Raw genomic sequence first — 14715 nt, 5'->3', positions numbered from 1 at the left:
GGCCTCTCTGGGGGAGGAGGGCTGGTCGAGACCAGGGCTCTGGAAGGATCACTCCAATACTGTGCCCAAGAGCCCTGCTCTCTGGGGAAGCTACAGGCACTACAGGCACACCAAGGAATAGTATGGCCGCCCTCAGAGCTCACACATCCATAAACAGATGAAGGCTTGAGATTTTTAAACCTAACGTCTGCGTGAGTGTGCACCTCAACAGCTTGGGAATGCTGGGACTTGGTCACTTGTCCTTTCCCAAGGCCTGCCTTCGATTCCAGAAAATACCCTCTCCCTCCCGTGTGGACTCTCTGGGGGCTCGAGGCCATTCAGGAGTTGTCTACTACCTGGTGGGGCAGTGTAACCGAGGAGCCATTAGGGAACGTGGCTGGCTTCTCTCGCCCCTTCAAGAAGAAGGTTAGCAGCTCCCCCTTCCCTTTCACAAAGATGGGCCCTCTCCTCACAAAGCGGAAGCCGTACTCTCGAAGGATGACTTGAGTTTCTTCCACCACCTGTAGAGGGAGAACCGAGAGCGTCGGCTTAGAGAGTGAACCTGGGCCGAGGGGCCCGGTGCTACCCACGCAGGATCCCCATCCACAGGCTCCCAGCGCTCTTCTGCCCCTTCCAGCCTGTGTACCGGTTGCGGGGGTGGGGTTTGCCTGGCCCACCCCTCTGTAACCTTCGTGCTCCCTCTCCTAGGAGGTCAGCCACAGGTCGCCTTGCTTGGCAAGGCTGCTTTTCTGTCCCCTTTGCCCTTCTTGTGGAGCTTTCCTGCCAGAGCCAGTGATACAGATCAGGGTGGTTTTGGGGGGGAGCTGTTGGAGGCCCAAGGGTCACTGGGAACCAAGAGGCAGGACATGCTTTTTTTTTTTTTGCAGTATGCGGGCCTCTCACTGCTGTGGCCTCTCCCGTTGCGGAGCACAGGCTCCGGACGTGCAGGCTCAGCGGCCATGGCTCACGGGCCCAGCCGCTCCGCGGCATGTGGGATCTTCCCGGACCGGGGCACGAACCCGTGTCCCCTGCCTCGGCAGTCGGACTCTCAACCACTGCGCCACCAGGGAAGCCCGAGCAGGGCATTCTTTTATCCAGAACTTAAACCTGCATTTTGTAAATGGGTTTGAAGTATTTTCTCCGTTTTACTGAAGCATGTCGTCCCAGTGTGGCCCTTGATCTCAGCATTGCCAACTTAACGTTCTGGGCCAACAGAAAGGAGGCAGTAGTGCCCTGCAAAACATGCATTATTCCGATTCCACTCCCTGGGATCTGAGCACACGGTCGGCTCTGTTGCTGGACGTACCTGAATGTTGCCCATGACCCCTGTGGACTCCATCCTGCTGGCTACGTTGACCGTATTGCCCCAGATGTCATAGTGTGGTTTCCGGGCTCCGATGACGCCAGCCAGTACCCCTCCTTTGTTCATGCCTGAGGTAGAGGCACAGAATTCAGCACAGCCCCATCTCAGAAGCCACCAACTCTTCTCACGGAATTTGCCACCTGGCTCCAACCACAAAGCTCCTAGTTATGTAACATACTCCTCATCAAGCCTAAGCTACCGGAGGACGGAAGTCACGTGTCCTTCTCACCCTCCTCGCTCTGTGCTCGGTAAATGTCAGCCACCCCAATATACTAACTCATTTAGGACAGAAGTTGCCAGTTTCTCTCTTGGCACACCTGGTACTTCAAGTCTCCTGTGACCTTGCCCAGGATCGAGACCCCCTTCCCAGTAGTGGGTGGCAGGTGACATGAATCCTAACAGGCTGGACTGAGGTGAACAAGGCCCTCAGGCACAGAAGATTCCCTGGAAAGGTAGACAAACTCAAGTCCCAGCTGGATTCAGAACGAAGGCCATCATCGTCAACAGCGTGGGACAGGGATGGCTGACCATTTCATCACACTTTCAGTTCGATCATCAACCTAAAGACCCGTAAGGTCCCTTCCAGCTCGGTGAGTATGAACCTCCCCAGCCCAAACGCCTCAGGTGTTTCTAAGCCCCGTCCTCCCCGATTTGCCGAGCCCCCTGCACCAGGGGGAGCACGGCAGGAGTGGGCGAGCCAACAGGCCTTACCGATGCGCAACATGAAGTTATTGAAGGACTGGTTGTTGATGTTGGTGAGCGTGTCTTTCATGGCGAGCGCGAAGTCGGCCAGATCCGCCAGGTGCTGCCAGCGCTCCTTGTCTGACCTCTCCTGCACAAGAAAGCAACCGTGAGCGCCAGGGCCCGCCGGGCGCCTTCCTTCCCTTCACCTGCTAGTTACAGGCCTTGTTCTGCACTTCCTCCCACAGGGGAGCCAGGGACCTCTTTAGCTCTGACTTGTCACTGTGACAGCTCACCTGGGTCCCTCTGGGTCCAGGGCAAGGATGGGCAGAGGTGGTGGGTAAGGCAAATCCTTCCCAGCCCAGCTGCTGTCTGCCATGCGTCTGGCAGGGTCGTGTCACCACCCTATCTGAACCTGGCCTTTGAATTTTGTATCGTTGTCCTCATTTGTTTCTTCAAGTAATTGTAAGCACTTGAGGGTGATGACCATTCTAGATGTGTTTCTTTAACCTCATCCATAAAGTGGATATGGCAGTAGGACTTACACTGTACAGCAGTTGTGAAATAAACTAGGGTAACGTTTTAAGAACAGCCCTTGGGACCAGGGTCCCCACAGTTCATTTCCTCTCCCTCTGGCGCTAAGCACAGCTGGCCTCACAGGGCTGAGCCAACAGGAGAATAATCTGTCAGCCAGTGAGCGTTAACGACTTCCCTCTCCTAACAAAACCATTTCCCCAGCCCGGACATCTTCACTGTTACATAACTGTGTAGATAGTTCCTGCTCCCCGGTTCTTATGAAAGTATAGAGCATTAAGAGGGCATGGCCACAGGCACATGAAAAGATGCTCAACATTGCTAATTATTAGAGAAATGCAAATCAAAACTACAATGAGGTACCACCCCACACCAGTCAGAATGGCCATCATTAAAAAGTCTACAAATAACAAATGCTGGAGAGGGTGTGGAGAAAAGGGAACCCTCCTACACTGTTGGTAGGAATGGAAATTGGTGCAGCCACTATGGAGGGTCCTCAAAAAACTAAAAATAGAGTTGCTATATGATCCTCCAGTCCTATTCCTAGGCATATATCTGGAGAAAATTTTAATTTGAAAAGATACATGTACCCCAATGTTCACTGTAGCGCTATTCACAATAGCCAAGACATGGAAACAACCTAAATGTCCATCAGCAGATCAATGGATAAAGAAGATGTGGTACATATATACAATGGAATATTACTCAGCTATAAAAGAATGAAATAATGCCATTTGCAGCAACATGAATGTTGGACCTAGAGATTACCATGCTAAGTGAAGTAAGTCAGGAAGACAAATACCGTATGGTATCACTTACATGTGGGATCTATATGATACAAATGAACTTATCTATGAAACAGAAACAGACTCATGGATGTAGAGAACAGACTTGTGGTTGCCAAGGAGGTCGGGGGTGGGGGAGGGAGGGACTGGGAGTTTGGGGTTAGCAGATACCAACTATTATATAGAGAATGGTTAAACAAGGTCCTACTGTAGAGCACAGAGAACTATATTCAATATCCTGTAATAAACCATAATGGAAAAGAATATGAAAAAGAATGTATGTATATGTGTATAACTGAATCATTTTGCTGTACAGTACAAATTAACATTGTAAATAAACTATACTTCAGTAAAATAAATTTTTTAAAAAAAAGAGGATATGGCCACAGTTACCTAAACCATCTCACGCCCGGCCTAAGCTGTGGAACAGCAGTGGGGGGCCATGTGTGTTCCCCTCTCTCTGCTTATTAAACTCGTAAACCTGGTTTTATATTTGCACCGCGTTGGTTGTTGGGTGTGTGTCTGTGACCCCTTCGCACAACAGTACTTAATGGCAGCTACTTTTATTATGACATCGTTTCCCACGTGCTACGTGTGAGCTGCCTCTCTCTTGCCCCATCTCCTCTAGACATTGAGCTGGTTAGCTACCTTGTTGGAGCTGGTAAAGCCATTGGTGTTGACATCTGGGGTGACTCCTGAAGCTGCCATGTAGGTGCTGCCAATGGTTTTGATCTTGGTGATGACCCGAAACTTGGGATTGTCCAGGAGCTGAGGCCAGTAGTAAGGAAGACAGAACTGTCAGCAGTCGACGGAGATGAATGAGCCACAACTAAATGACAGATTTGCCTGTTTACAACAAGCCCAGGAGACATCTAAGATGTTTTCCTGTAACAGCTTCATCCAGCCGACACCTGCCACATGATCCTGGGCCAATGTCCCGATATTCTGAGCCTCAGTTTCTACCACCTTAACCCTGGGATGCAGGTGCCAGTCTCCTAGGGCGGGAGCATCTATGTAAAAGCATTTCCCCTGGTATACAAGTTACCTGATAAATGTCTACTGAACCTGAATCTGAGGGTAGGAGGAATCAGAGGGGCCTCGGGATCTTGTTTTGGCCAGACTTGTAGGTGATCTCCCAGGCTCTCACCTGGGACCCAACATCTCCAGATGGCTCTGTTATGCGGAGGGGCTTTTATGGGGAAACGCAGCCAGAGTAACTCTAACTTCCCTCTGACTTCTGCAGCCTTTCCTGGGCTGCAATCTGGAAGGGCTGGCTCTGTGGCAGGAGGAGGGGGGCGCAGGATGGTCACTTACAGAGTCAAAATCTGAGATGATCTCATTGAGGAAGCGCAGACACTCAATGCCACCGTTATTGATGCTCTCCTCTGTGTAGAAGTCAGCAAAGTTGGGCAGGGAGGCAAACATGACTCCAATCTCGTCATAAGACTGACTGTACAGCTCCTAAAAAGAGGCGGGGCCAAAGTGCTCAAAAAAGTCTAAGTGAATAATGTGCTATAGAAATGAACCTGTCTTCCATATGGATCCATGACATGTGCACTCAGCTTTTTGGACACACACGTCTCCCAGACTATCCCAACTTTGAATTATTAGAAAGTAGCTCATCACAACAATTAATAACTAAAAAAGAGCTTCACTAGTCCCTGCAACAGCTCCAGCTCTGAGAAGAGGGTGGGGTGGAGCTGGGAAGTGAGGCATGAGAACCAGTCTGAGATGATCACGGTCGGCAGAAAGGTGGGCTCCACCAAGGCCTTGGCTTCTGAAATGGGCCTCCCAGAGGTGTGTGGCCCATGGAAGCAATGTCTATGGCAGTGCCCTTTACCAAAAGCCTGTGAAATTCTTCTTTTGCTTCTAGTATTGTGCTGGGTAGGTCCAGCCCTACCTGGGCCCCAGGCCATGTCATAAGAAGACAGAAAGCCAGAAGATGACACACAGGCTCGTGGCTCCAGCACAGGGCCACCCCTCACCTCGTCTCTCTTCTTGGACCCCAGGAAATGGCGTGCCACGTGCTCAGGCAACATGTTAGTGACCAAGGCCTCGTTCCAGCGTCTCATTTCATAGACACGTTCCTTCTGGTCGTGGACCTCAATCTTCCATAAGAACAGTGTCCGTGCCAGCTTCTCCACCTATGGACACAGACATAGGTAAGGTGTGAGCTCTAAGCTGGCCATCTGAGGGAATTCCCTCCTGGCCCAGTGGTTAGGACTCGGTGCTTTCACTGCCGTGTCCCGGGTTCAATCCCTGGTTGGGGAACTAAGATCCCACAAGCTGTTCAGCACAGCCAAAAAAAAAAAGAAAGAAAGAAAGAGAAAGCTGGCCATTTGATAGGAAGACGAAAAATGTGAACTTATTTCCAACATGGGAAGACTGAAAGGAAAACGGCTAATGGCAAGGGAAATGAGACCCAGAAAGATTCCCTCATCAAAAAGGCCACCCTACAGGTGCAGTGAGGGTCCCAGCCCCTTTGGTTACAGGAAGATGTGAGAGGTATTCTGGACGTCTGGGGCGTCCTGGGACATAATTTTAGCTACAGGTCTGCCCTGTGGGTGGTGGCAGCAGTGGGATCTCCTAGCCCAGGGAGGAGGAGTCCCCATTTCCAGCAGGCTCCATTCGGTCAAGAAGTGGCTGGGGGTGGCTGTAGTTCCCCGACAAGCCACTGGGTGGCATCTGAGCTAACAGGGAAGTGAGTCCCTCACGAGGGTACTTCCTTCCCTCTCTTCCTCTTTTTCCTTTTAACCAAACAAAAACTTCATCAGCTTCTTTCCCTTTATTTTCCGGCTCCGTAGTCAGTGTGTTAGTGACCCCCAGAGCCTGGGTGAGTGGAGATCCATGAGCCGCTGGCCTAGGGAATAGAGATTTTATCCAGGCTTTTGTGCCCCTCCCCCAGGCTTCCTTCAGTTTCCCGCAGGAGGTCAGAAGGAAGAGGTAAGAACTGTTGCTCCTGTACTACTGAGGAAGAAACCAGAAACTGGCAGAGGTGGTGGCCTGACCAGGGTCACATGCCATGTGGGGTAAGGGAACCAGCATTCCCCAGGAGCTTGGTTTCCTAGGTCCTGGGGCTGCTTCTCCAGAGGCCCCAGCAGGTCTGCGCAGAAGAGGAGGGTGTGCAGGCACTCACGTGGCGGGAGAAGTAGTAGAAGCTGAGCATCATGACGAAGATCATCACCGTCATCGAGCACTTGGATGGCACCAGGGGCAGCCTGTGGGACCGAGGACAGTTCAGCTGAAGGGCACCGCGCTGCCCGCTGACAAGGGAGCCTTATTCCCTCTAATCTGGCTGTGCTGTTTCCTGTCACCCAGAAACTTTTCTCAGCAGCTTAAGCACCTTCGCGTCAAGTCCGGATGCCCACCGGGCAGTAAAGCTTTCTGAAATCATTGGGTTTTTGTCTTAACAGCCAACCAACTCCTGGCTCCTCCCGGCTGCACTTGGAATCCACATCAGGCCTTCGGGGATGCTCCCCAGATGTTGAATAAACACTGCATCACCTGACTGATCACAGAAGTAGCTGCAACCATCTAGGAATCTGGAGACGGGAGAGACTGACTAACATCTCGGTGATGGGATGAGGGCACAGTGCCACCATGCTTTTGTATAACTGTCACCCATATTTTTGTGTGGAGCTGTACATCATTTCCATTACTGTACAGTATTCTATTATATGACTCTACCACGATTTACGTATCTGTTCATTGTTGATGTCATTTGGGTCGTTCTCATTTGTTTTGGATGTTTGTAGGTGTGTGTGGCTATTATAAACAATGCAACTGTGGACATCCTTGTTCATGTATCCTGGGACATATATACGTGCATTCGTTTCTCTGAGGTGTACACGTAGCTGTGGAATTGCTGGGTCATAGGTCTACTTTCAACTGTACTAATTAACTCCAAATTGTTTTCTAAAATGGTTGTACCAGTTTATATTCCCACCAGGAATGTATGCATTACCGTTATTATACAGGATGTGATCAGGCTTCTTAATTTTCGCCAAACTGATAGGGGTGTGATGGTCTTTCACAGTGGTCTTAATTTGCATGACCTCGGTTACCTGAATGCCTTTCATTTATTACTGCCCAGTTAGATTTCTTCTTTTGCGAAATGCTCTTCAAGTCTTCTACCCACCTTCTGTAGGTCATCTTTTTTTTTTTTTAAACTTACTTAAAAGTCTAGTCAAGTCACTGAATCATACAATTCTAAAACTTTAGAGCTAGAAGGGACCTTGAAGAACTTCTAGTCTGACATCCTCTTCAAGAGATGAAAACTGAGACTCAGGAAAAGTGGCCTGCCTGAGGCCCCACAGAGAATCACTGCGGCAGGGTTCAGAATCCAGGTCTTCTAGTTTGAATGCAACAGTGTTCCTTCCTGCTCCTGTTTCTGCCGTCTGTCCTGCCAGCCGGTAAACGCAGCTGTCCTCTACCTGGCTGCTCTCCTTTCACCTCAGCCCAGCCTGCTCTCTGTCCCAGCCTCTAAACCACACTGCTCGCCACACCTCGCTCTCTTTGACCCAGGAGAGGCCAGCGTGGCCAGATGAGCACTAAAGTCTGCTGCAGGCTCCCTACAGAAACACACACTCACTTCTCCGGCCTGACTATCCCACGTCACGTGCCTCTGGAAGGATGAGACCATGGGGCTTTGGCCTGTTGTATTCCCTACCTCTAGAAGAAAGGGGCCAAAAACACAGACCAGGACGGGAAAGCGGTCACCCTTACCTGTCAGTGCCATTGAGCCCAGGGCTGGAAAGTACCTGCATCTTCTCTAAGGCCACCATCGGAAAGCTGTTGGGACAGATAATAGCACACTCAGGCCCCATCGGGTACAAGAGACTGGTGCCCAGCCAAACACTGAGGTGACCCAGGTCTTCAACTCCTCAAGAAGGGGAAGGATGTGTCCTGGGATCACAGCCAACCAGTGGCCCGTCTGTGAGAAACCACAAACCCTGATTCCCATACAAGCCGTGGATGAGCCCTAGAGACAGACGGCCAGCTCAGTGCAGACCCATGACCTTGAAACGGGGCCTGGGGGGTGGGAGGAAGGAGACTATGCAGATCCCCAAACAGGCTTCATCTTACTCGTGTTCCTGGAAGCGTCTGCGGTCGTATTCATCAAAGATGGGGCGCCAGGCGTAGATGTTGATGACGGCCACAGCCCCTGCGATGAGCAGCATGAGCGTCAGCTTGACCATGTGGCTGACCTGCACCAGCATGATGGTGGCGATCAGGGACAGCACAGCGACGTAGTTGTAATACTTGGGGTTCTCCACGCAGCCGTCCTCTATCTGCACCCTTGAGGTGCCGTTGGTGGGTCCCATGTAGTACTGGAGACAGCTAAGCTGGAGGCCAGGACCGTAGGCGAGAGCACGGGGTGCAAGGGGACAGCAGACACTGGTCAGAGAAGGCGGGGCTGTGGCAGCTGCCACTTCCCACGGCTCCCTCAGAAACACCGAGAAAGAAGAAAAATTGACCAGGGCACAGTAATACAAAAGGCACTTAATTCCTGCTAAGAGCTTTACCATCATCTCCTCTGAGGGTCATGAAAATTCTCTGAGTATTTTAGTGCTGCCACCATCAGAGGGAAAATTCAGAGAGGCCGCCCTTGCCCCAAGTGATGCAATTAGCAAGCAGCAAAGCCAGAACCAGGAGTCCGCTCGTTAGGTTTCAAACCCAACGTGCACTTGCCCACAGCACTCTGTTGCTTCCGGAGGGGCCGTGAGCCAGCCAGGCTGCCCCTCGAGCTTCACTGCGACGGCAGCCAGTCTCCACTCAAGCCCTTCATTTCTGGAGTCTGGTCGCCGGTCCCACGGCTGGGCAGACGTGGTCAATGGAAAGTGCATCCATAAACCGAATCGAACCTACTTTTCTTCACGTTCACCCACTGGCGCTTGTCTGGCTTTGGGGAGGCTCTCAGCGTGTGAGTCTAGCACGTGCAAAGTTTCACACCTCCCTGGTTTTTCTCCCCTCCACAGGACTTCCAGATGTCCTGCCAGTGTCCGTGACCCTGTCCAACAGTGGCCCCCAGACCTCGGCACCAGGCTCCAGGGGGGTGTCCTGACACGCAAGGGGCCCAGGCCTTTTCTTCCCTGCTCTGTGGCCACCAGCAACCCCTGGGCGTGTCAGGTTCTGGAGCTCCTAACTCCATTCCTGCTGGACTTCGGATCAATCGGCCCTAGGGCTTCTCACGTACACTGCTACCAGAATAAGTCTCCATGCTGACTTTCCTCCCATGCTTCAATTGTTAAAAATAAAGCAAATAATATAACATTATACTTGCAAAAAGCAGGACTCTAAGAGAGTGTATCTAGTACAGTACTACCAACACTGGAGGGAGCTGGGAGGCCTGACCAGAGAGCACCAGTGACAGCTCCAAGTGCCCAGTGCTCAGTGAACTGGCTGGTGGCTTCCCACTGCCATCCCTTCTCCCCAAGCCTCTGCTGCCCCCTCACGGGACCCGCGTGAACTGAGGACAACAGAGCAGAGGATTTCGTCTACCGCTAGCCATCTGGGCTCAGTGAAACTGCCGTCCCAGTGACCCACCTCTGCAAGGTGTGGCCTTGTTCAAATGGATGAAGGCCAAACAGGAGCGCTCCTCTGGTGGAGCCGGTTTACCTCCCTCGTCCTGATGGATGCCTGATGCTAGCCACACTGTAGGGAATACTTAAGATACACAGAAAGCTTAGGAGTATTGGGGCCCCTGAACAGTGAGACATGGAGAGAGAAAACACAGGACGGGGATTTAGAACTGCTTCAATTCTCCACTCTGTTACTTACTGGCTGTGTGACCTAAAACAAGTGATTTAACCTCTCTGAGCATCATTTTTTTCACATGAAACTACAGATGATACCGACCTCTCGGGATTGTTACAGAGATTAAATGAGACAACATATGTAAACCACCCAGACGGGAGCTGGTGCCTGGCGCTGGGCTCCTGGACCCGGGGAGAGTGAGGAACTGGGGAAGACAAGGCAGCCTCAGAGGCATCCCGGGGAGAAGACCCCGCCGTTTGGCCAGGATGATCATTTAGGAACCTAAGTGCCACTCCAAAGCTGTGTCTACTGGGGGTGGGGAAATGGGCTGGCAACTGCTCACGCAGGCTAATCCAGAGAGTGGGCGTCCCTTCAACAGCACAGCAGGGGCTCACCATGTCCACGACGTTTGCCATGACCAGAATGAAGATGGCCAGCATGGCCCAGGTATTCCTGGCCCAGCGCGTCCGGTCGATCCAAGTTGAGAAGGCCACGATCTTCTTAGGAAAGGCCTAGAAGGATGGAATTTCCAGGCCCTTGTGTCCTGACGGCCTTCCTCCCTGTAAACACGACTGCTAACCACTCTGCTTGCTCCCATACTTCCCAGGAACCTGGAGAGTAGTGCCGCGTGTGTGCGTCAACCAAAACCTGGCCGCGGCAGAACCGAGAAGGCGCGCGGATCCCGGCTCTGTCTGCCCGTCCTGCTGGATGTGCAGGTGACACACCACGGCTGCCAGATATCAGAGCCCCTCCCAGGGCTGCGCGGCGACCGGCCTGAGCCTGTGGGCCGCACCACCAGCAGCAGTCCACTCACTGTCGCTGGGCGGCAAAGCCACGCTGGGGGAGAATTTTCAGGGCCGGCCGTCTTTGCCTGGCTACGTACTCCTGCTTTCCCTGGGTCAGGGTTACCTAAATCCCCCAAGTTACTCACAAGCCACCTGCCAAATTAATGTTCCTAAAATGCTGCTTTTCCCTTTTTTTTCTGATCAAAAACTCTGCCTGACACCCAGTGCTTATAGGAGAAAGTCTCAATCCCTGTGTGTGGCTTTCAGGGTCTTTCACAACTGGAGCCATTCCACCTTCTAGCTGGGCCTCCACTCCTTTGCTACACAGGTTCCCATTTACGTAGACTCTGGCTCGCTCCGGGGCCTGGCCCAAAGTGGGTGCAGAGCCGATAATGAAGACGTGTGTAATGAACGGATGGATGAGTGCCTGAGCCAGCCCAACGGAAGTCCTCCACTTGTCAGGATCTGACAGGACACAGCTCCATCAATACGCACTTTCACGGGGAGCGATGCTCACTTCCAGACAGCTCTGAGCCAAAAGGAAAAGGGCTTCTTACCCGAGGAAAGATGGCAGCCAGCGAGCAGACGGTCAGGGTCAGGAGCAGGACCTCGCCAACCACAAAGGTCACATAGTTTGTCATCAGCCTGTGAGAGAGAGAAAACAATCCAGGAGAGGGCCAGAGGGAGTAGTGGGCTGGGTCAGGGGCCAGGACAGTAAAGGAAGGGAGACAGAGGGCAGGCCCCCTAAGCAAGGCACAAGCCTGTACCCGAGAAGTTCCACGTCATACCAGGGAGTTGCTGCCGACTGTGTGCAGGGCCTGGGGACACAGGACCCTCCCCAGCTGTAACTGTTCTGTGGGACATTTCTTAAAGAAGGACAGACTCACAGATGCCCCGGGCAGAGCCCAGTAACACCTGGGAAGGGATTCTTAGGAACAAGCATTCTGCCGTGTCGCAATGATGAAAGGGGAGAGCACAGAACAGAGCCGCTCGCTGCCGAGGGTTGCTGAGGGTTTCAGCGTTCACCGCTGTATCCCTAGACCTTCGCCCCAGGCCCAAAGCAGACAGCAAATATTTGTGAAGTGAATGAAGGAATTTGGTCCTCACAATAGTTCTGAGTTAGCGAGGGCAGGTTTTATTATCTTCAGATCATCGTCATCGTCATCTTTCACTTTACAGATGAGTAAACTGATACTCCAGGAACCCTCAGTGATGCGCCCAAGGTCATAGAAGAAATAAGTGAGCGAGCCGAGTCCAGAACCTGGGACCACGTGACAAGTCCAAGGCTCTTTAAGTTCCCCAAACTGTGATCAGAAGAGGGCTCCACACCCCCTCCTTTCTGGTGGGGAATCCCTGAGCTGGAGGGAGCTGCTGATCGGCCACGGGGAGGAAGGGAGGGAGGGAGGGGGCAGCCATCCTTCAGCTGGGCTTCAGCAGACGGAGCAAGGATTCCAGAACACCCTGCCTTGCCCCAGAGGACCTGCTGCTGTGAGAGAGACCAGTCTGCACCCAGAGCCTGAAATCTGTCTTTTATAACATGAGCCAAGAAAGGGAGCCGATGAGCCGTGGTGACCGAGATTGAGGAGCGTCCCCGTCCTGTCTCCTTGTCCCAGAGCCACTCAGACCCACCCAGCCAAGGTCTCCATCCCCCCGGACCCTTCTTCCCTCAGCCTTCTCAACCCTGGTGTGATCCCCCACTTTGACGCGAGTGCTATTCTAGGACCCAGGAGCAGAGAGAAGGAAGGGGGTCCAGGGTGCAGTCCCAGCATTCCCAGGGGCTGCTCCGGGGGATGGGGAGCAAGGAACAGAGCCTGCGCCCCTGCGTCAGGCTCCAGCTGAGGCCCACACCCCGCAGGCCTCTGGCCTAGGAAGCTCGTCACCTTCCACCCTCCCCTGGCTGTCAGGGCCTGCCCTGCCCCTCCCTCACCAGGGGTCGATGAGAATCTCAACCAGGGCGGTGCAGAGCAGGACGACACAGGAACAGCTGAAGGCGGCCCCACTCTGCTTCTCCTTCTCCACCGAGTAGCGGGTTTCCATCTCGCGGTCCATGAACCGCATGGACAGGAAGAAGGTGTTTCTCTTCTTCACTCTGCAGTGCAAACAAGCCCTATGAGATGCAAACATCACATCTGTCTCTGCCCGCCAGGAAGGGGCCGTATTTACGATGACTGACTTCCTGGACCCCACGCTGGGGCCAGACAAGGCACGTGCCAAGGGCAAGGGGCCAGCTGCCTGAGGGGCCACTTACACCTGGGCGGACTCCCGCTCCAGCAGGGCCTCGTTGAGCAGCTGGTTGAGCTCGTGCTCATCCTCGGAGGCGTCCACCACGCGATCGGCCAGGTCCTGAAGCCGCAGCCTCCGGCGAGGGTTGGGGAACGAGGGGTTGTCAGCCTGCAAGGCAGTGTGGCAGAGTTGGGGGGCAGGCGGGATGGAGTGGGGAGAAGTTGACGAAAGACAGGGTGGTGTTGGGGGGAAGGGGAACTAAAGGGATCACACGAGCACCAGCCCCTTGAGTCTCAAGATCATTTCTCGGGAAAAGTCTTCCCTGTGCTGTCACGTGGCTCCGTGCTGCAGTCCTTCCTGGTTTCCCTGGGACTCCAGGTCCCAGGCCCTGGGGCCCCTAACAGAAGCTCTGCAGTGATCGCCCACTAACGGCGGCGTGGGGAGCAGCCACCGGGCGCCCGAGTGGGAGACCTGGAATTTGAGGCTGCTGCTGGGTCAGCGGGGTCCTGGCACCTCCTGCTACGAGGATGGGGGTGTCACACAGCCACACCCTTCGGCACCCTTGGGGATGTAGAAGACCCCCCACCCTACGCTTAAGGGCGCTCTTAAAGGAGCTCAGACCTGGCTCATTTGGGGGAGGAAGACCTGAGGGGGAAAGCTACGGAGAGAAAATAACATCCTTATTGCTAGTGGGGTGTAGGACTAGGGTACTCCCTACCATTTTCATTCCTGGTCAAGAAGGAAAAGCCTCCGCTCCAAACACATGAATCCAGACTATGGTCACACAGCCATCGGCCCAAATAACAACTGGGAACGGGCTAGCGCTGTCTGCACGGGTCTAAGCGTGTGTCTGGAAGCCGGAATCCAGATACCCTGGGCTTAAGCTCAGGCGTGCTGCTGGTTGAGTCTGACCCCGTATAATCCATGTCCCCCCAGCCCCAATTTTCTTCTCTGTAACATGCTGTGGACGTTCCGTTCCAGTACCAGGAACCTCTGTCCCTGAAGCGTGTCGGGAGCAGTGCAACACTGGCTAATTGTGAGGAAAGAAAACCTCCGGCCGCTAAGCCTCTGCGTCCTTCTTGTTAGTGAGTTACACTGAGTCTGTATTAACACTTTCCATCAAGAAACTCACAACAGGGAAAAGCTACTGAGTGCTGTGGTGCTCATGGAAAACCCAGTTTATCTTCAGCCCTCTACTCTTGTCTTCCAGCACGTGATCTACAGGCACGGGCAGTTCTGTCTCCCCTGCAGCGAGACCAGCGGTGTGGCCGACCAGCTCACGGCAGCCTCCGCGAGGCCGAGACCCGTCTCAGCACTGGCCTCTGTCCGTGGATAGACTCAGGAAGCTCTTTAGTAGTGGATGGATCCTGGACGCTCTCCCAAGGTGCACCCCATCCTCAGGGGGCCATCCTGTTCATTCCTTTGGAAACCCCTCATCCGTGCACAGGACTTGTGGGGTTTGGACCCAGCCAGAGAGGTGAGCCCAGCCCTCTAGTGTCACTTCTGAAACAGCTCTGGATCCTAGAGAAATTTCCGTGGGGGTCCTCACTGCCCTCAGATCTCTAGGATTCTGGGACACGGGAGCCAGACAAGGCCTCGGAAGTGAGCA

The 14715-nt window shown here is 53.3% G+C and overlaps 1 protein-coding gene across 5 annotated transcripts in view; it reads right to left on the bottom strand.

Moving 5' to 3' along the window:
* Nucleotides 1–14715, bottom strand: part of ADCY3 (adenylate cyclase 3) — a 98409-nt gene that overhangs the window by 16459 nt on the left and 67235 nt on the right. For 4 of the 5 annotated variants that reach the window (XM_079941655.1, XM_079941657.1, XM_079941656.1 and 1 more), the window contains 13 exons: nt 13132–13274; nt 12811–12972; nt 11441–11528; nt 10494–10610; nt 8428–8687; nt 8068–8133; nt 6479–6560; nt 5328–5486; nt 4657–4803; nt 3991–4110; nt 2054–2174; nt 1286–1410; nt 336–500 (listed from right to left, as the gene is read on the bottom strand). In XM_079941655.1, coding sequence (XP_079797781.1) covers nt 336–500; nt 1286–1410; nt 2054–2174; nt 3991–4110; nt 4657–4803; nt 5328–5486; nt 6479–6560; nt 8068–8133; nt 8428–8687; nt 10494–10610; nt 11441–11528; nt 12811–12972; nt 13132–13274 — 1755 coding nt within the window. Of the gene's footprint in view, nt 1–310; nt 501–1285; nt 1411–2053; nt 2175–3990; nt 4111–4656; nt 4804–5327; nt 5487–6478; nt 6561–8067; nt 8134–8427; nt 8688–10493; nt 10611–11440; nt 11529–12810; nt 12973–13131; nt 13275–14715 lie in introns of those variants that run through there. The other variant, XM_079941658.1, reaches the window with a different exon arrangement.

Source organism: Stenella coeruleoalba (assembly GCF_951394435.1).
Source record: "Stenella coeruleoalba genome assembly, chromosome: 13".
NCBI classification, from domain to species: domain Eukaryota; kingdom Metazoa; phylum Chordata; class Mammalia; order Artiodactyla; family Delphinidae; genus Stenella; species Stenella coeruleoalba.
The sequence above is the reverse complement of the archived record's forward strand: the minus strand, read 5'-3'. Positions and strand labels throughout refer to the sequence as shown.